Below are 26,187 nucleotides of genomic sequence, written 5' to 3' on the forward strand. Positions count from 1 at the left end.
TTTCAATACTCACGAACAATCATTTATTTCAATTTTGATAACATCTTATAATTCATAAACCAAAACTCAAACAATAACTTTGATAGAAATATTATTAATAATACTATGTAATAACTAGGTACCTAGTGGCTAGTACTAATAATGATGTTAAATTAAATAACGTTTTACACGCTTAATATCCATAAATAATTGTTCTATTATTAAATGGTTGAAGAGGTCTATCGTTTTCGTTTATTAATACTCCGTTATGGCTTGAATGTAACGCTCTGAATTGCATTAACTATTAAAATTAAATGAATATTTAGTAAAGTATATCATTATTGATTTATTCAAATAATTATATCAATCTTACTTGTCTCCTAGATATATGAATGGGTTTGGTAAAAATTATCCAGATTACACATTCTGTGTACGGTTTAGTTGTTAGAGATCCGCGATAAGTGAAGTAATGTTGTTTTAAAGCGGTTTTCTTTATCCAAGAGAACTCTTCTTTAAAACTTCTAACAATCAACGATTTTGGTTGGACTATGTATTTTAAATCTGCAATAAAATTAGCCATATCTCGATTGTCTTTTGATGATATCTATAAGTATAAAAAAAAACTTAACATTTGGTAGGTATTGACCTTTCTAGGGTTGTACAGGTAATTTTTAAAGTAAAGGTAAAAAATAAATGCATATCTAACCCAATTAGGTATATTATAATATATTGAACCGGCCGGGAGTATCCAATCGTGTATGTTAGTACTCGCGCCCGACATTAAATGCTTAATTTGGACCACTAACAACGTATACATTTCTTCAGCCCCTCACATATCGATTTTCATGAATTTTTTTTGCCAATATTTAGTACGTCATTTGTTTGATCCCAGTCAGAATTTGTTTGAAATCGGGTGCCCCGAAAAAATCAACTTCCCCATTGAGGGGCCCAGGAAACGGCTCCGTGAAGTTGGCCGCCTAACGCGAATATTTTTGTACCAAATTGTAGGTACAATAATTAAGGAAGGGATGACTTCCAAATTTTAAATTTTTGCTTACAAATACTTACAAATACTTGGAAATTTTGGCTCGGTTAAAAACTTTGAATGATAAAACGGCCAAATTTCGCAGAAGTTAGCCTTGATTTAAGCTTTTGTGAATAATTTAAAACGGCTGAACTTACAAATTCCCAATTTGTTCTTACATGAACTTACAAATAACTTACAAATTGTTGACAAAATTTGGTTCAAAAATATTCACGTTAGGCGGCTAACTTCGTGGAGCCGTTTCCTTGGCCCCTCGATGGGGAAATTGATTTTTCCGGGGCACCCAATATCAAACAAATGACGTACTAAATATTGGCAAAAAAAATTGGTGAAAATCGATAAATGGGGGCTGAGGAAATGATCGTCCACTAACACCTAGAAACTTGAAATAATAACATAATAGCTGGATGTGTAGTACTGTAGAGATGTAGAAGTTCGAACAGCAGTTGTCGTAAAACGGAACAATACTTTTTACTATTAGAGGAAAACAAATGATATATTATAAATTTAGCAACACTGTGCTACTGCACGTTGTACCGTGTGACGAAAAAGATGGCGGCCGTATTAAATTATTTTCGTGCAGCCGGCGCGGTGGCATGCGATAACGCGACAGGTAAATAATATAATTTATAGTACCTATCTACATAATATCATAATGTTATATAATTCACAGGAAACATTGAGATAATTACAAAAATAAAACAATATTGATTACTACATGTGGGTGTATGTGTGTCCAACTATATCAAGTGCATATTTTATTTTGGTTATAATATCTTGTTTTGGCGTGTGGAGTGGAGCGCGGCCAAATAGCATTATTAATGTGATCGGGCGGCATAATATATTATATTTGCTATTTTTTACAACTGCAACTAACATATTCTGAAGATCTTCCTGATCAATAAAATATTTATTTAAAAATGAATTACTTCTCCAAAAAATCCGATGACACAAACGCCATCGCTATAACTTTGAGCGTTTTTGAAACTTCCATACTCTTTTTTATAATGTACTATATGAACTTCCATAGCATATCTAACGGAAAAAACAAACAATCTATTAACATTTTCTTTTTCAAGGATTCATTGTTAATACAATCGTTTTGAATATGTTATTGGAAAATAACATAGAAGGTATGATGAGAATTTGTTCAAACAAATACATGCGTGTAAATTATAGTGGTTAATTCATTAAATTAAATTAATTAAATTAAAAAACTAATATATATATATCATATATTTGAAAATTATTTTTCTGTATAGGTAATTACTAATAAGTTAAAGAGTATTTGGAAGCATAAACTTTTGTGATTATTTCGGTGCGATACTAAAAACTATATTGAATATTATTCACAGGTGGGTAATAAAGGTTATGTTTTTTGCAACTATCAGAATATATTTGAGAAAAATCAATAATTCAATTTATAAGACTATCATATATATATATATACGGAGTTGACCCATTTAAATGTATACACTCATTATTTCGACAAGTTTAAACTTGTTTGACAATATTTTTTTTTACATAATTTTATGTCGTTAAAAAACAGCATACTCAAAACACTTTTTTTTTCAAATTTTTATTGTTGTTATTTTAAACATTTGTTAAGGTTTTTGATTTAAAACATGAGTTTTTAATTTAATATTCTGGAGCAGAATATTTTCCACAGTATTTTGATACATAGGTATAAAATTACACTTTGAATTTTATTAAATTTAAGTTATAGGTAATTTAAGTTAAGTAAGTTATAAGTTATATACGATTATTCTTTTTAAGGTATAACTTATAAGTATTTATGTATTAAGTTTAGATGAACGGAAGGGAGTGGCTCAGGGGTGCCCAGCAAAATTTTGGTACACTACCTACTCAGCTCATTAATACTTAAAATACTTAACTAAAGTTAGTATTTAGTGGACACTTAAATGAATCACTTAATTTTATATCAAACTGACAAAAAAGGAGTAAGTAACAAATACTTATTATTTATCAGTGATAAATTATCACCATAAAAACAAATTATTTGAGATATGTATACTGTTAGCCGCAAGCCTGGGCATAAACTAGTTAAAAAGTTAAAGTTAAGTTAATTTTGATTTTGATTTTAATTTATGTAAACTTAACAACTAACGATTTACTTTTAATCAAATCTAAGATACTCTAACTTATAAATAATAAAATAGTAAATACAATTAAATTATAATTGCATAAACATTTACTTTGTATTATTTTAAACTGTATAGCTGGCTATACATAATTTAAAAAAAATAATAACTTAACTTAATAAGTTAACTATAGGTTTCCATATAACTTTAAACTTAACGGGGTAAAAAAAATAGAATAACTATTAAATTTTAAAATTTTAAAATGTTTTCTATTAAATTAACTTAACTCAATTAAAAATTACGATTAACTTCTCCGGGCTTGCTGCTAGGTACTGTATATAAGTTATAGAACATATTTCTATTTTAAATGTATTGACTCGTACAGATATTCTTTAAAAAATAATAATATTATAAGACACCTAAATAAATTTAAATAATATTCAATTTTTTTTAATTTAAAATAAATGTTAAAAAGCAACAACCCTAGAAGTCCGAAATTATTTTATTTTGTACAGAATGTTACAGAGAAATATTCAACTTTTACATTTCAAATTATTACTTACTTGTGCCCGTTGACTTTATGTTCACTTCCCATATCATTTTTACCCCAGTGGAAATGCATCTGTTCGAACTCATATCTACAATCGAATAGTGGCCCCCCGGTGATAAACGGCACGTCATCGGAATTATTGGCAAGTTTAACGCTAACTATTAGACCAAATATTACTATAATACATCAATGCAAGTGCAATATTAGTATTTCAATTCTTATACCTGTGTGTCCAGTATTAGTAATTTCCACTATTGCCCGGTTAAATGCAAAATATCCAAAATAATGCAAAAATGGCAAATATCGCCTGTTTGCGTATTTTGTATTTATATCCACGGGTGACTGATATTTAATACCCTCGTGATCTTTAATAACATATGGCCAGTCATCCAAATCAATTTCTAAAATTATAATTCAATATTATAAAGACAGTATATTGGGCTATAGCTACATGAGATAATATCATATTAGGTATATAGTGTATATAGGTATATAGGTGTACCAGTGGAAAATATACATATTATATACTCCAGTATAGGTACAACGTACCTACACCTTATTGACATATTATATAAGTGTACACTATAGTTAAAAATTAATTACCTCTACAATATCACATAAAATATACTTCAATAATAATTGATTATTTTTTTTGTGTAGGTAATGCTAAGAATAAAATAAAGTATATAAGTAGGTACTTTATTTAAAAAAAAAACACTACCATACTTGTATAGGTACTATACATGTATAATATAGGTACTAGTGCTATTTTATTGACGTTTCTATAGCGATTTACAAAGAATACCATAATTACATTGTAGTATGCACAAACTAAATTTACCAATACACTGAAATACTTATTATTTAATAGGTAATTAATATTATTAATTATTTTCAATCGACCAGACAATTCTTTCTCAAATAAACGATAATATCTTTGATATTCCGTCTATCTCTGCTAGAGGGGATAGTAACCGAAGACGTCGGATACTCAGATCCAATCCAGATAAATGACTACAAAGCCAAATGACCATTATAATTGATGTATAAGTATAATATTAAGAATCATGTAAGACAATATAATTGTATTACATTATATTTTTTACTACAGATGTAAAATATTAATTACAAAAAACATTTTGCTATCTTAAAATCTAGTTAAATCTAAAATACATTAATTCTTAAGGAAATATTTGGGAGTTATTATTTAAAATTAAGAGTGACAGAGCTGGGTTTTCTAATTTCCCGAAATGTTATAAAATGTATAATTAAAATTTAAAATTATATTTTATATTTAAGCTACTATCTTAACTATACACTTATCTACTGTCTGATACCTATTTAGGGGAGGGGGGATGATAGGTGTATATATCACTAAAAACTCTTACGCCTTGTTGATATGTCAGATTTTGATAATTTTTGATAATTTTGTTTGATTGTTTGTTGACAGTTTTTCAATTGAAATTGCGCCACTGGGACTAATTAAATATATATTTTTAAGGGGCATATCAAACATTTATAGTTTTATTTACTTATATCTAGTGCTATACACCGCACTAAGTGTCTAGGTACCTACGCTTCAGATAAGGTCTTATATCTACTATATATACAGATGGCACTCATTAAATTACAACAATAAAAAATTCATAATAATGAAAATAATATCTACTTGAATAAAAAGATACCATCACCATAACAATAATTATTTGTTTCTCTTAGCCCTTCGGCGTGAAGTTATCGATATTCTACAATCATAAAAATAAATGCATAACTAATTAATTACCTACTCACCACTTAAAGTAATATAGATGCAAGGGAAACTGTTGAGTTTTGATTCATGTCAATTTATTTAAATACATTTTATTACTCAAGCTTATAACAAAATGATCGTTCATTAATAAATTTATTATAAAATATCAAAGATGAAACTGTGAATTATCTAATATTCTAAACGTAAATAGTATTAAGTATAAATATTTTAATGATAGTAATAATTAAATACTAACCACTGTCAGACTTTGAAGACGCCAAAACAGCAAACATAAACCACAATGCAGACGTCCAAATCATTAGATGGCTGTAACAACGATCATGATGACTTAAGACATAATGAACAACACATAACGAATATCAAAATATTTATTGATTATCATATTCCCCTAACCCCTCGATTGTGAAATAAATAAGGAAATGAAGTAACGTTCTATTGTATAGTAGTACAGTTATATTAACCTCGAAGTATTTGTTGTGGTAAAGTTGGTCCTTTTTATTTAATTTACTAAACGTAAAATAATAAATTATATATTGTATGAACCTCTAAGTAAACTGTTCAAAATAAAAATTACTGCTTCAATTTTAATATTATTTTTAATATTATTTATACAACAAAAATAAATCAAATTCCGAGCATTTTTTTTTTGTATATAAAGCTATAACTACAAATTATTATTTGCACAATTTAATATATAACTAAAACAAGATATTTTTCTTAATATGTCTGTACAATATTTATGGTAAAGAGAATATCCATTAAATTCTAATATAAATATTATATTATTATAAGCCGCAGAAATATTTTCTGACAACTGTGTAGTACTACTTACCCGTTCTTAGAACTTAGCTGAAGTTGAAATAGATTTCAAACCCGCATTGGGTCAACGATACATTTTATTTTGCACAACTGAACAATTGTCACACTTGTCCTGTTTATTTAACTGTCATTCTGTTTGTACATGTCCGGTTATACAAATTGACCAAACTTGGTAGGAGGGTTTTTTAATTGAGTAGCTTTGATTTATTACGACATAAAGGAATACAAATTGCACAGATTAAATAATGTTGCAATATGATTAAATGAAATTCGTCGAATTTTATAAAGCTCTGTGTTTATTTTTGAACAAACTAATAATTTCATATAATATATTTTAAAGTGAGGCGCATTTAAAAATTGACTGTCATAAAATATTTCATAGAACTAGATATATTCTGATACATTTTAGTGTAGGTAATGCATTTGCATCTACAAGTTATTCATATACCTTCGAAAAAAATATGAAAATGAAGTGCGGTTACTATTAAAAATTAGTACTAGGTATATAGTGATTCATCTAAGTGTCCATATTATTCATAATTTCAAAAAATTATATTAAATTGTTTTTAAATATTATTTTCCCATGATTTTTTGTGATTGCAAATATATTTTTTGTACAATTTTTGATCACTATTTTTTTTTAAAATTTTATAACTATTTTAAAATAAAAACATATATTTTTTAATTTCATATTTAGCAGAAATGAAGAAGAATGTTTTTGGAATACTTCGATACATTAAAGATAGCATTTTACTATCCATTAATATAAAATTGCTAAAATAATGATGCATCTACATAAGATCTTTGGTACAACGCGTTAAAAACAGTTATTTCTGTTGGCTAATTAAAATATATTGATAGATAATAGGTACAACAATTTTTATGAATAAGATCCATATCTAAACAAAACTTTTTCATTATTCTAATATCTAACGAATTTGCATTTTGTTAACTTCTACAAATCTGATATGAAAAGGATATTACAACTGTCGACTGGTAATTAAACACAATTCAAAATTGCTTAATCCAAATATAAGTACCTAAGTAAGCACGATATTATATAAAATCAGAGTTGACAACTTTTTAAATTAAAAATAGCCAAATAGGCAATAAGTAATTACCTACTAATTAATAGTGTATAGTTTTTTTATAATATTTAAGATTTAAAAACTTAAAATACTTTACATTAATAAATATATACGATTGTATTATGTAAGATTATTGTATTTGCTTATTATTTTACACTTGAATAAATTTAATTCACAACTCTCATAATAGTATTTGAGAGTCATTTAGTAGGTAGGTATTTAACATAGATAAATTGTAATTAATGTTTAGTCCAATAATATTAATATAATTTAACCCATAAATCGTTTATCGTTATAGTGGGCGTCATACATTTGGGAAAATTACGTTTTTACCTGCAAAAAAGGTCACCCTAACACATTACAATATTTGAGAATCGTTAGCCCAAAAGCATTATGCTAAATTTCCCAAACAAATATAAATTTTTAAAAATTCACTCTAACACAAAACCACCCGGTTAAAGTATCATAATATATTTCAATACTCACAGATTTAACATAATCATTAATATGATTTAATTCTTCTTTATCTTATTGGTATTGCATAAATTATTCCATAATGGTAATTTAATGGTTATCATTTTTATTTTGAATCACATTTCTAATAGCATTTTGTAATAAAAGTTCTACGATTAGAATTATTGATTTTAATAAATTACACTCTTAAGTCTTAATGCGACATATTATTTTCAAGATTCTTATTAAAAAAAATGTGTACGTATAACTCGTATAAGTAAACGATACTTTAAATATGCCACCTATCTTTAGGTACTAGTGGGTATATAATAATTTATATTTATTCGCCACTAGTATCTACATATCTTAATCATACACAAACACAGACATACATATTATGTATGTATGACTTATGTACATGTAATGCAAACAAGTTTAATATGCAATAAATATTTTAATGTGTTAGTAGTAAATAATTATAGCATTCAATTTGTTGTACACTTGCAGCGGTAGCTTATTAATATTTCAAAATCATTAGTATAAAACTTTAAATAGCTACCTAGTACCTATTGTGTAATAGCACATTCGTAAGTGTGCATTAAAAATGTTCTTTATTTTGGAGTCTTGTTTTAAGATTCTAAGGGTAATAACAAGAAACTAGATTAAGTACAAGTAAGCTATTTGGAAAATACGACTTATTGCTAGAATAAATAAAAATGAACAGGACATCAATGAAATGTAAATAAAAAAATAACATCATCTACATAAAACATAGTTCAATCAAAAAAAATCAGAATATAGTTTTCTTGGTGTCACTTTGTAGGCTCTAGATAAATCCGAAAGCCACAGTTGCTTACATTCAAAAATTAAATCATAAACTTAATTTCCAGTCGACATAATTGAGCTTATTGAACACAACTTATTGAACTCCGATTAAACTTTTTGATCAAATATTCACATATTATTCACTATACAGTACTCCGAGGTCTCTTTATTATGTACTTCTTTTCATTGTATCTAATATATTTTTATTTATTGTCCATTGCAATTCCATTTTCATGTAGAAGATAACCTATATAAACAATCTAAAAAATGTATTTAAAAATAAAAAACGAGTTCAATGAAAATGATTTTAAAATAAAAACTATATCCCTAACGTTGCCTATAGATTCTATGTCCTAGAGGCTAGACTCTAAATACAGTTTCTATAGCAAAATAATAATAATAAAAATAGCCACAACTCAAACACTAAAAGCAATAAGTAGGACTACTACTTACTATCATAGGAACATCAGCTACTAGTCCATTAGTTACTATTATTATTTGTTGTCTATATTATGTAGGTAGTATTAAGTATTATTGTATTATGTTTTTTTGGATTATAATCAACGAAATATTTTTAATATAGAAAATAGTACAGTAATATGGCACTCACATGGACTTTTATTTCCATGTGCTTTTTTTCCGTTAGAATTTTTCTGGGCTTTTTTCCATGGGCTTTTTTTCCGCCTACCACCTACTATATGTCAATGCTTCTTTCGAACATAGTATGTCCATAGAAGTTATCAGAGGTGTAGCCAGGAAGCGCTATAGTGCACCCCCCCCCCCCCATACAAAATTCCTGGCTACGCCACTGGAAGTTATGTAAGTATTTATAATTATTATGGACTATTGTAACCTATCAATAGATCGGTGCTTATGTTTTTACTATTAATGTTACCTATCTCACTTATATAGCTAAATGACTAAAAAATGATGCCACAAAACGTTATTGGCTATAGATAATTAATGCTGAGATGAAAAACAAACAATTTGTTCTGAATTTCTGACTGTAATTTATTTTTTTTTTTTCATTTTATTTTATTGTTATAGCATCAACATGAAGGTTATTAGCTTAAAATATGATTATATAGTTATTTACACTAAGGGAGTTTTTACAATAATGTTTAATAATATTACTTTAATTTAAATTAAATGTAACTTATTATATAATAGCCAATAAATGTGCATAATATGTACAACATAAGTAGGTGCCGATTAGGTATATTTTAATATCAAAGCGAAAGTATTAAACATATTTTTTATTGCGTGTTCTATTATTAATTTCTTAGACATCAATATATTACCCGTGTGCCAACTAACTTTTTATAGTTTTTAATAGGTACGTGCAATAACTTATAAGGTACAACTAGTTTTGTATTTTTGAAATATTTTACGTGAGAAACGAAAGGTAAGTAATATAGTTCCTTCTTTAATAAATATTTAATAATATGATCAATTATAATTATTAATTTAATAGACATTAAAATGGCCTCTTAAGTTTTAATTCTTATTGTTATGTACCTACTTCTACAATAATTATTATAACTTACAAGCTAAATTTAATCATAATCTATTGTTTTATTTTTAAATGTGTATACAACTGTATACTTCAGGTAACCTACCTCCTTATCCTAAATTATTTTTTTCTTCCACAAAAAAATTCTTTACTGCTATAATTATACAGCAATAATTGTCTTTTCAATTCAAAATATCGTATAATACTTAACCTAACATTTGTAGATAGGTATAATCGTATAATACGAACAAATAATTTACTCAACCTTGACTATGGCAAGTACTGCATTCACATGATTTCTTACACAAATGATTATATACGAATTATATTTACTATTGTTTTTTTTAAACATCGTTTATCCATTTCAAACTATAGTAACAATCGAAACTTATAATATTTTAATATTTTTAAATTTATTTTATTTGTTTATGTATAATTATTAAGGACATATATCTATTATTTAGAACCAACTAATAGCTCATCAATTTATCTTAAACTTGGATTGTTATATCAAGACACATGATTATTAATTATTAGTACCTATACAAAACTATAAGTAAGAAGCTGTCTTGATTATGCAACTGACTGGTTGAAATTAACTCATTGAAATTAGCCATAACTATGGTAGGATCAATATTATTTTACTTACAAACCGCTATTTACCTATATTAATGACCCCTAAAATAACCACAGTTTAAAGAGTTTTTATAAAATCAATAGTTAATATTACGCTTCATTTTTTTACTCAAATATAGCTAGATATAGGACTTATAAAAAAGCGAAAAACATCAAATATTTTTTTCTTTGATGAAGTGAATATTTTTTTATTTTATTCAAAAAGTAACTTTGGTTACTAAGGCAATTAGTTACGCACTCTACTGCTCCAGTAAAATAGGTACCTACTCCATATCCCTACTATTTGACATTTTCATGTTTATGATACCTCATACTTACTCTGAGTTTATAAATATATAAGTATTTTCCGAGATACTCTAAAAAAATCTAGTTACCCAAAAGTTAACTCTGATTTAATTATTTGATAAATCATATGTCATGATATTCAATCGCCGTAATTCCGCTGTTTCACTTTCTTAAATTGTAAGCATCAATTCACTGCGTGTGCATGTTGCGCTTGAATAAAATCGTTTTTAATAATCTTTTATAATATACCTTTAACAAATACCTCTATGAAGTGTAAAATATTTTATTTCAGCTGGTCTACAATAAACAATACAATGGTACATGAAAGTCGTTTCAAACCAAGAATATATTTATCTCAAAGTCCTTCCAAATGTTCTATAGTACTGAATAATGTGTTTAAAACACATAATCATCGAAGGATTTTCAATGGAGTGAATTTAATTGCACACAGTGGTAAAATGTAATTGATCTTTCTGATATTTCTCATGTTTTCGTTTGAAATGTTATAAACCCAATTCAATTATTTTTCCTATTTAAACTTCCAAATCGACAATTAATATTTGATTTAATAAAATTTATAAAATGTTTTTGTTAATTTCTTTTTTAAAGATGTGCTATACTTGGTGAAATAAATAGCGGTAAATCAATGCTGCTTTCTTGTTTAGTTGGTGGAGATGAAATAGACAAAGGTCATATATGGGTTCTTGGCGGTAAACCAAGAACAAAAAGCAGTAAAACATTAACTAAATACACTGGTTATATGCCTCAGGTACTATAATATACCTATTATACCTACTTAATTATAGTTTACTACAGCAAGAAGATAATATTTATGATAAATAGGTACATAATATTATTATGTACCAGTGTCAAATAATACAATTGTATTCTTAATTTTATTTTATTTTTACCATTGAAAAATCCATTGATAAAATATACAAGTTACTAACGAATTTTTTTCTAGCAATTTTGTTTGTACAAAAACATGTCAGTTCTAGAATTGTTTGCATATTTTGGTAACTTATATAATATTAATTACAAATTTATTCTGTGGAGGATAAGCTATTATAAAGACATTTTTACCCTACCCCCAATTAATTCCACTATTCAAAAATTAAGGTATGTACCAACCACCAACCAGTATTAAATTAATTTTAACAATTTATATTATATGATAAAATGTAACTATTATATTGCAAAAAAAAATTAGTTTCAGTGAAAAAAGAATGATATCATTTTTAATAGCAGTATTCCACAGACCTCGATTAGTAGTGCTAGACGAGCCTACTGTTGGACTTGACATTTTGAAAAAAAATCAGTACCTATATTTCATTCTTTAAAAATTTTAACTTGACATAAAGATTTGTTCTCATTTCAGAATTTGGAGATATTTGCATCACATGATTACTACTTGGAAACCAACAGTTGTTGTAGCCACCAATAATATTGAGGAAGCATTTTTAGCAACAAAGGTTCGAATTAATATGATTTGATAAACGATTAAAATTAAGTTATTTTGTAACAATATAATTATAGGTAATTGTGTATATTTTAGATAGCATATCTGAAAAATGGAAAAATTATATTTGAAAGAAAAGTAGAGGAATTACTTCAAACAAATCCAAATAAGTCTCTAGATTTAATCATAAAAGACCTATACACCAGTTTAATGTTTAATAATTTTGATGTACACAACATATTATATTATCTACTTAAACCTACCTACTGCTGTTTCTATATTGTATATTATCACTAGGGTCCAGAAATGTATGAATTTACATATGTTTTAGTTCAAAATACATACCTACCTATTTCTATATTTAGACTTTTTAAATTGCAATTAAGAAATTAATAATATTATATATAACTGATTTTAAAATAAATAATTAAATCAATATTTCGATTTCCATCAAATAATTGTAATATGCTTTACCAAACATTAACAACCTTGTAAATTATATTTTCTTACAATTAATATAGTTTCTGAGTGAAGATAAAAGAATGTTAAAAAAAATGAATTATAATGATGGCTGTGGTTTTTTTTTTTTTTAGTCATATTGTTTTGTTTCAAAGTTATATCATCTACTGATTGAATGTTCTATAAATTGGTATTTTAGGATAATATTTTTTGTTTCATTTTCATGCAATAGTTATCCTGAGCGAACAAGAAGAGTACCTACTAAACACTGCGTAGAATAAATGTCGATAAATTTAAATTAGAAAAAAAAATGAGTTGCATGTATTTTTATCTTAAAGGATATAAAAGTTTAGCATATTTTAGTAATTTTTAGTGACTTTCGGACCCTAACGATAATGCAGTTTTAACATTACAAATTATCTATTTATATACGTGCATTGAAAGAAAGTAAATTACAATATTAATTGTTCAATTTAAATTTAGAAAAACGATTCGATCAATTCAAATCAATCTGAGACACCGCGAAATAAAAAGGTAATGCTGTTACTTAAACGAAAATGAATAACCTTGTTACTATAATCTAGGTAGACTTTACTAGCATACAATTTATGTGAAGCTAGTAGCATTTAGATTATTTATTTTTTTACTTTTAACTAAAAAATGTGTGACAAAATTAAGAATTGTTTAAAGTTGAAACATTTCAACCACATTATCAACCAAACTTTTTAAAACGATTACGTCATTTACTTATACAAATATTAACAGAATTATTTACAACTGATATGAACAAAAACAGTTGTACAAAGATTGTTTAGTGCAATAATGACTGAATGACAATTACAGATAACTTAATATGTGCTGTAACTTTATTTATAGACTATATTCATGACATTTATGTTATACAAAAACAAAACTACAATAATATTTTATAGTCAACTGGAATCTGAAGATTTATTTCCATGACATTAATAGGCATAATTTAATCTGAAATTAGTAACTTGAAAGCCTTGTTACATCAATATTATGATTTTTCAAACGTCCTATTAAATTATACGTTTTAAAAATAAATTATTTATACTTACTTTAAAATTAAAATACATATACAAATATTTTTAACTATACAGTATCATTCAATATTTTAATAGAATTACATGTTCTTAAATGTTTATATTTTCTTTGAGAATAGTAGAATACACAATTACACATAAGACTGAAACTGCATATCCACATAGATTTTGACTTTATGACATTATATAATTTTACTTCGACCATAATTATATTATGTATTATGTATTACTATATATATTATGTAGAGTAATATGAGTTCTTGTTTCTAGATCTGAATAATAATACTTAGGTAATAATAAATCAGAATTAATCCATAATCCATACACAATAATAGAGGATAACATGCATCTTGCATAATATAACTATAAGTCATTATAACTAATTATAAGTTTTCGTTAAAAATTACTGTAGGTAACTATCAACATTTTTAATTTTTTCAATAAATAAAACTTGAATTAATATTATCAATTCAAACTTAAGTAATTAAAATATTTTATCCATATTCACATTATATTTTTATGTTTTTTCCTTAGATAATAAAAAATATATTATACTAGCTGACTTCGTTAAAAATTGCTCTATATGATTCAAACCTTTTTAATTCGTTATTTAATATTCTGTGTTATGTTGTTCAAAACTTAACAACTTTCATCAGCCATCTTGAATCTCAAAATACTTGTGCAGGAACCACTTAAAATTATTGGAAAATGCTTTCTTAGTGCATACTTGCAGAGTGGTACGAAGGTACCGTTAAAATTACAAGCCTCGAGTCTCAAACCATCATTGTTTAGGCTCTACTTAATCAGTAACTGAGTTAGTCAAGACACTATATTATATTATAGATTTATAGCCATCCGTTGCCCGTGAGACTCTCGATTGTGATTATGCAAGCAGTATATTATCGGGACCTGATAATCAGGTTATATCATTATTATATTTTACAGACCCCGTGAGATGCGTACAGCGTACGTAAGTGTATAATTTTTCACTCTAAAGTTACAAAGTTAAAACAGCTTATTTATCGTTATTATAACTACGTATAATATTAATATTATTATTAATATTTAACATCAATTCATCCCATCTTAATATCCATTAATGATTTTTAAGTTTTTTACAGTAGCTAATTTTGATGGTTTTAACCAATTATAAAATGTAGGTCTATAACGACTAACACTATATTCGATCATAATGACTATTTTATTTTTTCTAACCAATTACTACCCTATAATAAACAAAAATATATTGTTATTTATTATTTGTAATTCTATAATTTCTGTACAAAATTTAAAATTTATAGTTTACAAAATTTAGGGCCACTTATTGAGATAAAATATAACATATAGATCCTTGGGGTAGGTTAAATTTCGGATGGTAATTTTGTGTTTGCTATGAGTTAAGTAATTTCAGAAATTACCCCGAATAAACGAACAAACAATTTTTCTTCTTATATATTAGTGTAGATAGTTATCACTTAACTTACTAGATTTTAAATAATAAGAATTTATTTATACTAATCTGTTAATATTTATGTTGACTATAGAATGAATTGACTTGATTCACCTTGAGTAAATGAATAAATGTTTATTATTTATTTATATATTACATATATATAGTTAACATTTTTCATCCACTAAACTCGACTCTGAAATATATCGTCTTAATCTTAAACATGAATACACATGTCATTAGTAATGACTAATGACTATAGATCTTTTTTTTCAGTTAAGTATTTGTGAGAAAATCGTTCCAAGATCAAATGTTTGGAAGTTCAAAACCATTATTATTCAAAATATAAAGTTTTTAACTACTAATATTTGGTACGTAATTTTAGATAATAATTAAAAATGTAAAAATTAAGAGGATCTCAAACTCGTAGAATATCGCATATGCGATATGCCCCTCAAAATATTTTTTTACACGGTTATCCGTATAATTAACAAATAGTCAGTAGACAAAACAGGTAGTAACTACATTTAGGTTATTAACTAGTAGAATAATTAAGAAACTATGTTTGTTTGACAGAAAATATGTTTTTTTGGTAGTATACTACGGGTGCATATCGATAGATTGGGGATTCGACATAAATTGTACTCTACAATAGTATAGAGTTTAAGCGTTAATCGTCAGATATTTTTTGGGAAACTTATGAACAAACTTATTGAGGTGTACCATACTGACTATTCCAATTTATTTCCCTATAAAGTATAAATCATCAATTTTCATTAATTTTCATTTTTAGCCACTGCCACTACCTAACCATGAAGTCAACGCGAGACGACTGACAAGTTCCCATCACCCTCATCAGTTCTGTTTTTTTTAATTTTCATAATTTTTTTCATACGTTTGACTATTAGTTTGCGTTTTTCATTTGACCGGTCATTCTGATACACTCTGTCACCTTGCACATTATACGTGCATCTATATCAAGGATCACCAATTAAGGTTTTTGGAGGATCACTTTAGGAATCCAAGAAGTTTTCTGTGGCTATCACAATCTAATGTACCTACATGTTATTCTAAAAAAGTAAATGCAAAATCAAAAAATAGAATACATTTAAAAGAAAACCTCATTTAAATCATCAACAATAATGTGACATAATAATTAAGAAAATTAATTTCTTGTGTGTGGGGCAGATAAATTTCGACCACGGATTATCATTCTGTGACTCCTAATCTATATATATATATATATATAAATCTATATACTCAGTATATATTTTTATATAGATATCTATATAATTGTTCATTTCATTCATAGTTTCGTATTTTAACTTTATATAATTTACTATGTATATTCATGAATCACGATCATGACTGGTTTAGTTTCAAAGTATCAAATGTGTAATAACCCGAAATGTACCTATACCTACTCAGAATCGTTTTTAAAATGGTTTATAATTTCCAATTTCAAACTATAGTTAGATTTAGCTGTTATAATAGTACAACACTATGCTGCGCCGAGGAGAGTAAAGAGAGAAGGTCACCCAATATTGACCGAGCAGCTATTTTTAAGTATTTTTTTAATCATGTAGTACCTATATAATATTGTATATAATACATTTTTTTTAATCTCGTCACTAATTATTAGTAAGTAAATGACTAATAACTAACAACTAATAATTAATAATTCATTTCAATATTATAAAAATACATTGATGTCAAATTTAGGATATTTATGTTGTTATGCGTGATGCCTATACTTCAAGTATACTTACATTGCATCTATTATGGACAATATCCTAAATCCATACCTATTGCAGTTTATAACCAAGAAACTGAATGCGTTTATGATCCATGTAAACACATTGAAAAGTGTACTTACTTCTCGTGTCATTTCTTATATATTTTGAATCGAAACAATGTAAAAGTAGTAAGTAAAAAGAAAATGGTTCATTAAAACACGTATTTTAAAATCATGTGTGATGACAGAATTATTGTGATTCTGAATTGTTGTGTAAAAATTCTATAACAAGAGGATCAACACTAGGACTTATGAAAGTGCCTAAAAACTACACAATAGCAATAATTAATAGTATAACACAAAGCTTGACGAATGAACGTGATGAACTCTTAAAATCTAATATAAATATTGAAATAGACATGTCATGTAACTTATACCTAAACAAACATCATTGTCACTAAGATTATCTCACTAATCAAATCCAATTGTTCCTGATTTTCATAGGTATTGAATTTGGGAAGCATCTTAAACAAAATATATTAAAAGCCCATAAACTACATCTAATTGACATTTACAGTCAGTACAATCTGTCCACAAAATATGCCGATATCCCATTTAAGGTTAGTATATTTAAATTAATAAAAATGTATTTCAAATTGTGTATACATTATACATATTATATTTATGCGTTTTTAGATACATGAATACAGAAATTTAAATCTCACTGAAAATACAGCATCCACAATAATATCATGGTAATTTGTGATTAATAATTATAGTTAAACCATCAATAAGAATAGTAACAACCAACAGAAGTATTTAAGTGGGGTTGTAAATATACCAGGGGGCCCAGAGTACATTTAGATTATGAACAGAGTGTTATGAATGTATTGATTTTACAATGATGTGTTTTTTTGTGGGTGTCTGTATTTGTGTACTCGATGATTATAGTCGAAATAATACTTCGATGTTTGATTTCAGTACCTTTTCCGACGGTAAAGTGAATCTAGTTGGTATATACAGTAAGTCAAAATAATTTTCAGTAATTTCCAAAAGCGTCATGAAAAACAAAAAAAATTAGGAAAACCGGGAATTCTCACGCTAAATCGGTTTTTTAAAAAATATTTACGTATATACATGACATTTTCACTGAATATTTGTTTAAACATTTTTTATACACCATAAGGTTTTCAAAATTTTCTGACTCATATGTATTTTGATCTATTTGGCGTATGAAATTTTCGATTATAATAAGATTTTTTTTTAAATTAATATCAATAAAAAATTTTTGCTCAGTCAAAAAACTTAAAAATGTAATACAAAGCTTCTCGTAAGTTTTTGTTAGTGTAAATTAAAAAAAAGTTGAGTGTAAAACCACAATAATTTTATGAGTGTCTGAAGTTCAAATACTAAATTCAAATTGAAAATGTACAAATTGAGTTGTATTTAAAAATGTATGAAATGTTCAATTTATATAGCTAAAGACTGAAAATCAAGTTTCTACGTAAATAGTTCATACTGTAACTAAAAAATCTGAAAAATATATAAAACAGTTTTTTTACACACATTTTAAGTTCAAACTTGGATAAAATTAGATATATAAACGAAGAATAACGATTTTATTTGTTTTTTTGTAATTTAAAAAATATTATTCTTATGAGTACTTACTTGAAACTTTTAAAATATATTATTATAATTTATGTACACAGTGACATTTTCAAATGCAATGTTTTAGGAAAAAACAAATTTAACTTACTGTAATACTAATGCCTAATATTAAAATAAATTACTTATAATAATATCATAAAATATACTTATTAATATAAAGACTGAAAGATTGTCTTCGCTCAGAATCGTTTTTCGTATACAATGATTTGATATCATTGAATTCAAATTTAAGACATCCATTAGAGTGACTTCTTTAGGCACCCAATATGTACGGGCCATATACCATAAGCACATAAATGGCTATACTCGTAGTTATAAATTAGAATAATATTTATTTAAAAATTTTTAATTTACATATAACAACTAAAGTGTATATATTTATATTTTTTTAATAATAAATAAGAAAAGTATGAATATTTTAATCTTTCCGTATAAATAATTGATAAATACTTTTTATTTCCTCCTTTTTCTATTCCACAGAAACTATTATACTCTTATATAGGACTGCTGTTATATCACCTAACAATAGCTTTTTTTTTTTTTTTTTTTAATTGATCCTGAGCCCGGCAACTGTGGCCATTAGCTATTAGTAGGTACTGTAGAGGTTTTTGTATTGATGGTTTGTAGGTTTTTGGAACGGTAGGGGGAACACGTGTGTGTTTGTTTTGGCAGAATTTCGAATGGGGCACCCGTAGGTTTCTGCCATGCCCCGGGGGTGGGGGATGGCAGCACTTGCTCTCCGGTCACCGCGACTTGTCCGGAGAAAAATGCCGCCCGGTGGCCGAGGATCGAACCGCGACCGGCTGAGAGTCAGACCACTCGGTCACCTCGTCCCCCACAATAGCTTTTATTATTACTATTAAGCATAAAAATGTTCCTGTCCGTGGATTTAAAATTCTTTGAAATTACTGATAATAATAAGTTATATAGTTATATTAATATCTTTTTTTTGTATACAAGATATATGTATTTTTTTAAATACTTATTTTATTTTACTATTACTACTTTTTAATTATGATTAATTTAGCGCTATATTTTCGTCAGCAATGTTCTACTTTGCGTTGTTATTGCAAAGTGAAATTCAAAATGGATACTTGGCAAGAAGTTTAATTGCAGGTAGTTGAGATTAAAACGCATTATTGGTATACTGAGATTTAACCTGTACCTGAGTAATAATACCCGAAAAAAAATGTTATAAGATTAATAATAATATCTAAAAGTCACATAATAATAAGCCTCCAAACTCAAGTAGTCCATACTCATTTTTGAATAATAATTTATTATTATTATATTATTCTACAAAACATTTACTAATAATCAATAATAATAATAATAACACATGAAAATTGAATTTCAAAAGAAAATATCATGATTTTTTTTAATATTCCTAAGATATAAAAGGTACTAATACATTTAACAATCAATCAAATAATTTATCAATCTGTGTGTATTATACTCAAGCCACTTTTGTAATATAATTTGCATTTTAGATTCTGATTTCTGAGCAACCGCTGAAATTATTTGTTTGCAATGAATGATATGTATTTTTTGTCTCTGTCGTTACGTTTTCGAACAGAAAAAATTCTTCAAATGTCAACTTTAAGGGTGGTTTAAATGGTAGTACATTTTGGTAATTATTGGTTATTTTAAGGGGTTAGAAGTAAAAATTCCTAGTACTTTCCTAAAGAATTCAGGAAATAAAAATAAAAATATTGAAGAAATGGGAATATTTAAGCAACACAAGTTTTGAACAAAATAGATTTTTTTCTGTTGTACAAATAATCAAAAAGGAATAACCATAAAGTCTTGAAATCGTAATCAATTATTTAAATAAAAACTGTTTAGAAATTATTTATTCGTTATATCTGTTTAAAGAGCTGAGTACAAAACATAACTTAAACAGTGAATAACAGGACATACTTAGATAATAATATGAAAACAAAATTTGGTTTGAAATAAAACTCATTTAACTATTTTCAACATATTGCTATAGAACTTTATTTAAATCATAAATTTATAAAATATAATAACATAGTATGATAGCTAATTAATGTATAAAGTAGGTACACAATCAGATCTTTACAATTCACAATTAGAGCACCGGCATGTATACACTGCCTGATTATCTTTGAACAACGCAACTTAAGCAACTGAGATGAATTTATATTGTGTTAAAAATGGATCTAAATGTCAGGAATCACTACAAGTTTAGTATATTTATAAAATTAATCCATGCACTAATAGTGTAATATACTACTTCGTAATTTTTTATTTATTTATTTATTTTTATGAAACGGGACGAGCCCAATACAAATTTCAGATAACTACCTAGTATAATCTTAAAATTAAAGTACATAACAGTATAAATTGTAGAAACATCAATACAGAAACATATATTTCATAAACACAGTGACTGGTTTAGTCCCCCAATAGGTACAGCAATCATAATACCTACGTAATTATCAAAGGTACAACTTAAAGTTAATACTAAGTTAAAAAGTAATTTTTCCAAACTTTTTAGCTTAACTGGTTAGTTAATTCTCTAATTAGCTTAATCACTTAACTAGTGAAATAATCAATTGTAACAATTTAGTTCTTTCCAGTTAATTTAAAAAAATATATATTAAGTTTCAATCATGCTTATACCTACATATCTGTAACTGTAGGTAGTTAAAACTAAATATTTAATATTTTTTTTGTTTAATCACTACTGTTTGTATACAATTATATTAAATAGGTACATAATGTATAAACTATAAACAAATAAATATGCCTTGATCTAATAATTTGGTTGACACAAAGGTCTAATTATCTAAAACATAAAATAATAAGAATGTAGTATGTATTTTTAATAATATATTAGTTATAATTTTTAAAAAAATTGAAAGTTACACAATTACAATATTTATGACCCAAGTAGTAACTAATGAAAAATTAATGAACTTTTTAACTCAGTTTAATTAATATTTTCTCCATGATCACTCTAAACGTTTACAGCCCAATATATTGTTTATTGACTGTCAACTAATAGCTTAATGTTCTTAGCGTTATTTTAATTGATCCATCTCAAGTTTATTATTTTTGGTGACTCACTCAATTCATAAATTGTTCTTAAAGTTGCAGCAATTCAAAAATATCGAATATTATATGTAATAATAATATAATATAACATAAATAATACATATCGAAAATAAAAATGTTTTACCTACTACCCAACATTTTAAGTTGACGTTTGACAAAACTGGATATGAATACAAAAAAAAAAAAAGAAAACTTTCCTAAAATTACTTCAGTTATTTTGTAGTCATTCAAAAATTATTAACCGTTAACTTTTTCATCATTGAGTGTATTATTATTTTCTATGCTCCACGAAATTTTCAACATATTTAGACTATTATTTTCACTCAATTTTTAATACACATATAAATACTGTTTAATAGGTCTGGTGAAATGACACTATAATATAATCCCAAATTATATTTTTAGAGGATAAATTTTATTTTACCTTTTTTTAAATGTATAGTATGACTAAGAACATGTTTGCTCCTGAACTTTTTTACTTCCTTTATATTTTCCTTTTATTCTTTTTCGGATATTATTAACCAGAAGGTAGAGTCTAGATTCTAGATCATTCGTTTCCAATTGGTAATAATTTTTTTAATTTGAATTACAGGAGTGACAATTTTTGAAATTGTTTTGAGCTTTCTTACTATACAAATAATATTTTCAATAGTTCAAGCATTTTCTTTCTTTCTTTTGGCTGATTTTGTGCTATATATTAGCTGGGAAAGTTCCTTGTTACTAATTATCCAATTAAATATTGCCATCGGTACCTGTGGAATGAGCATTGGTAATTATAATTTAGAGGTTTATAATACATTTATCTACTTCTATCCTTTTTTTTTAACAAGCAGGTTTATTGATTGGTTTGTTTGCTAGCAGTTCAATCAAATCATTTTATACAACACTGATGGTGTACTTAGTAAATATAATGTTGAGTGGTAAATGTTTGATAAATGTAATTATTATTCATTTAATAATATTTTCGAATGATTTTAGGTCTTTTTTGGCCATTAGATAATACAGCATTAGTTTTGCAAGTGTTTTCAAAATTAATGCCATTACCTATTGCCATTAAAGCAGTCCAAGCTATATTAATCCGAGGACGTGAATTCAATACAGAACTTATTCCTTACTCAGAAATTTTTATTATTTTTTGGATACTCATTTCATTTACAACATTCATTTTAAAGTTAAGAGACAAAATAAACTATACAATTTTATAAATCTGATAAATATTTTTTTATTTTTTATTCTGAGCAGAGCATACCATTTTACTCTACTGACCACTTTTCACGGAAAAAAATCTTGACCATTTTCCATTTTTCTCCAATAATAGAAATTAAGAAAAAATAATAATGTTGAATACGAATAAAATAAGATGTTAAAATGTACCTATATTTTGTGTTTTAGTTCTACGACATTTCAGCAACAACTGAATACCTGTTTAAAGAAAATATTAGACAGTTGAATAATTATTTTATTTTTTGTATTACTTAGAAAAAGTTCAATAATTTTTAATAATTGAATTGTCGATTACTTCACTCCTTTTTTTTGCTTGGTAGTCTTTATATTGTTTTGAAATATATAAATACTTCTTATTTTACAACAAATAAATAATTGTTTGAATTTGTTTCACAATATTGAGCCACATGAATATAATTGGTTTTTTTTTATAAAAACATCTGCTAAATATTTTAATATTTGTAGGAAAATAGACATAATTTTAGTTCAAAAAAAATGTTTGTGGAAAAATGGGATCCAACTTTTTTTTAAATTGGTGAAAATGAACAATGGGGGGAAGGGTATATCAGTTTTGGAAAAATTTTTGAATTTCGGGAAAAAGAACCCGCCAAATATTACGTATTGGGGTGTAGCAGGAAGACCTGACAAATGACATAACTTTTTTTTTATGGATAATTTATTGACTTTTGTGCTACATGCCTACATAATATATAATGAAACATTTTTTATTTTCATTTGCAATACTGAAAACAAAAAATTTTATATCTGACACAAATTTGTTTTTACAACTTTTTGAAATCTTATTATTTTTGTTAAATAAAGCTGATAAATTGATTTTTAATTCAAAATGTATAAACTTTTCTAAACATTTTATGAGAATTGTAAACAGGTGGGTGGGTACTTGTTTAAATCTAATTTTTTTTCAATGTTATTACTTTTCAAATTAATGAGTATCACTTCAAAATATGTTGGCATTTAAGAAAATCATAAAAAATAAGCCGTCTGATTAAGATATATGTTTTTACAATCAAAAGTTTTCTAAAAAGTAGATTTACAAATTGGCTATTTTGAATATTTAATTCACAATTTTAAAAAATATTGACTAAAACATAAACTATTTAATTTTTCAGGTCTTTCTGTTACATCCATATTATTTTATTCACAGGTTATTGGTTCTATGTGTCCCCTCAACGACATTTATTTAGAATTGTTTTGTGTAACATTTAGAGTTCCTAAATTCCTAAATTCCTAAATCCTAAATTTGTTTGATTTGTCCTAAAAACATTTTAAAATATACGCAGGACTAGTGACAACACTACATTTCAATACATTGATCTTATAGTTTAAGGTCTATAAAAAACTGTTTATCCTTCATTAAGTAGGTATTATTATTGTTAATTGTATGAACTTGTTTTTTATGTTATACGACTTGTTCAGTTGTTTGTATAGTATTTGTATTTACAGTTCTATGATCCTCTATGATATTATTAATTTATGATTTATATCTACGATTAAAGATATGTTGAATCGTGTGTTTGTTGTGAATTTTTGTATGAACTGAACTTGTACCTATATTATTTAAAAACAACTTAATTTACTTCTGCTTCAGTATAATATTGTAATGAATTTTCCTAAGTCAATTATATGAGAATGATAATTGTTCTTTTAGTATTTAATTAACAAATATTTTGTTTAAATTTCTTAATTTTTACTGTGATGTTTATATATGTTAATAAATTATGATTCAATTATTAAGGTGAAAAAAATCAAAATATATTAAGAAAACGCCATACCCACGTATATATATGCTTCCGTCTTACAAACAAATAACATATCCAATTGTATTTAATGTATGTTCTGAATAAAAAATTTAACACTGTTATGTTTTATTTTAGAATACATAAAATTATTACCAAATTTAGAGGTAAACATAATATGTAATTAATGACATGGTTTTTTTTAATTTTAAAGCGAGTAATAAGCATTTTAAAATTGTAAATTGCTTGTACATTTTAAAATGCTCAATAACTAGGTAATAAAAAATTGCCGACGCACATAGTGTTCCCAAGCAGTCACCCATCCAAGTACTAACTACTCCCGACGTTGCTAAACTTCAGACGATAACTGGTGTATTCAACGTGGCATGGTCGTTGGCGGAGAAATCTGGGGAAAGAATAGTATTTAAATGAATTTAAGTGTAATAAAAAATATTAATAAATAATAATAGGTATTATAATTATTATTCCTTACAAACAGTGTCGGTCTAGCTGAAATAAATAAAAAAAAGTTTACTCACTATTCTCGCGAATTGTTGATGTAATAAATACGACACCATCGCAGTTCAATACTCATATACTAATAGACAATAGTATTATGACTAGAATAGCCTTCTAAGAAAAAAATTCTAAAAGAGCCATTTTATAGTTATTTATTTATAATACGGAGAAAAAAACCGATTTTGAAATAGGTTGAATTTTAAATGTATGAAAGCAACTTATATATATTTTGAAAAAAACAGCATAATATAATAATATTCTAAAATTGTATGGTTTGCCCCACTTTTATACTTAATGCCAATCTAATAGGTAATAAAGAACACACTATAGATACTCGATACTAGTTGAAATTGTACTAGGTACCTAATATTTTGTATTTGTTTTTATAATATTGCTTAATATATTATCCATCATGCTGTAACTAACCGAGTGCTATGCCCTATACATAAGTCAATGTTATTGACTCATAGCCCATGGGCCATGGTGACAAAATCTTTGTAAAAAAATTAGAGCTACAAAAAAAAATAACAAAAAAAACAGTTCCAAGTACGCCATTGTATATGTGTAACAACCAAATAAACGTTTGCACTTTGCATAAGCGCAACAAGTAGGGCTAGAGGGGGCTTGGCCCACCAACACTACTCATATCCTCATCAAGATAAATTAGTCTTCAAACTCATATAGTATCAATTCAAAATTAAT

The 26,187-nt window shown here is 26.2% G+C and overlaps 3 protein-coding genes across 4 annotated transcripts; 2 read left to right on the forward strand and 1 right to left on the reverse strand.

The window, feature by feature from the left end:
* Positions 1-8,052, reverse strand: LOC111035236 (carbonic anhydrase 7-like). Of its 2 annotated transcripts, none has more exons than XM_022316771.1 (7): positions 7,841-8,052; positions 5,683-5,753; positions 3,901-4,077; positions 3,690-3,834; positions 1,954-2,059; positions 353-583; positions 1-280 (listed from the first exon to the last, which is right to left on the reverse strand). In XM_022316771.1, the coding sequence occupies exons 1-7, from the start codon at positions 7,855-7,857 to the stop codon at positions 173-175; spliced, it is 855 nt and encodes a 284-aa protein (XP_022172463.1). In that variant the 5' UTR covers positions 7,858-8,052; the 3' UTR covers positions 1-172. The 2 variants fall into 2 exon arrangements, with proteins under 2 accessions (XP_022172463.1, XP_022172464.1); XM_022316772.1 differs by lacking the exon at positions 7,841-8,052 and adding an exon at positions 6,280-6,399.
* Positions 8,053-10,285: 2,233 nt separating this feature from the next.
* LOC111035233 (ABC transporter G family member 23-like) lies at positions 10,286-16,678 on the forward strand. The gene is made up of 8 exons (XM_022316767.1): positions 10,286-11,526; positions 11,676-11,835; positions 12,031-12,185; positions 12,277-12,384; positions 12,445-12,538; positions 12,622-12,753; positions 13,468-13,518; positions 15,778-16,678. The coding sequence occupies exons 1-8, from the start codon at positions 11,333-11,335 to the stop codon at positions 15,895-15,897; spliced, it is 1,014 nt and encodes a 337-aa protein (XP_022172459.1). The 5' UTR covers positions 10,286-11,332; the 3' UTR covers positions 15,898-16,678.
* Positions 16,679-17,182: 504 nt separating this feature from the next.
* Positions 17,183-23,160, forward strand: LOC111035235. The gene is made up of 7 exons (XM_022316769.1): positions 17,183-17,425; positions 17,741-17,856; positions 17,933-17,991; positions 19,932-20,020; positions 22,578-22,754; positions 22,819-22,897; positions 22,964-23,160. The coding sequence occupies exons 4-7, from the start codon at positions 19,951-19,953 to the stop codon at positions 22,983-22,985; spliced, it is 348 nt and encodes a 115-aa protein (XP_022172461.1). The 5' UTR covers positions 17,183-17,425; positions 17,741-17,856; positions 17,933-17,991; positions 19,932-19,950; the 3' UTR covers positions 22,986-23,160.
* The last annotated feature ends 3,027 nt before the right edge of the window (positions 23,161-26,187 follow it).

Source organism: Myzus persicae, unplaced genomic scaffold, assembly GCF_001856785.1.
Source record: "Myzus persicae strain clone G006 unplaced genomic scaffold, MPER_G0061.0, whole genome shotgun sequence".
NCBI classification, from domain to species: domain Eukaryota; kingdom Metazoa; phylum Arthropoda; class Insecta; order Hemiptera; family Aphididae; genus Myzus; species Myzus persicae.

Bases quoted from the DNA above. Each gene is read 5' to 3' on its own strand.
- LOC111035233 (XM_022316767.1), top strand. From the start codon at position 11,333: ATGAAGTGTAAAATATTTTATTTCAGCTGGTCTACAATAAACAATACA. The intron at 12,539-12,621 runs GTTCGAATTAAT...TGTATATTTTAG, and splicing joins AAGCATTTTTAGCAACAAAG to ATAGCATATCTGAAAAATGG. The intron at 12,754-13,467 runs GTACACAACATA...ATTTAAATTTAG, and splicing joins TAATGTTTAATAATTTTGAT to AAAAACGATTCGATCAATTC.
- LOC111035235 (XM_022316769.1), top strand. From the start codon at position 19,951: ATGTTCTACTTTGCGTTGTTATTGCAAAGTGAAATTCAAAATGGATAC. The intron at 22,755-22,818 runs GTAATTATAATT...TTTAACAAGCAG, and splicing joins TACCTGTGGAATGAGCATTG to GTTTATTGATTGGTTTGTTT. The intron at 22,898-22,963 runs GTTGAGTGGTAA...GAATGATTTTAG, and splicing joins GTGTACTTAGTAAATATAAT to GTCTTTTTTGGCCATTAGAT.
- LOC111035236 (XM_022316771.1), bottom strand. The intron at 3,835-3,900 runs GTATAAGAATTG...TTGGTCTAATAG, and splicing joins TACTAATACTGGACACACAG to TTAGCGTTAAACTTGCCAAT. The intron at 584-1,953 runs GTAATTCATTTT...TTATACTTATAG, and splicing joins TCATCGGATTTTTTGGAGAA to ATATCATCAAAAGACAATCG.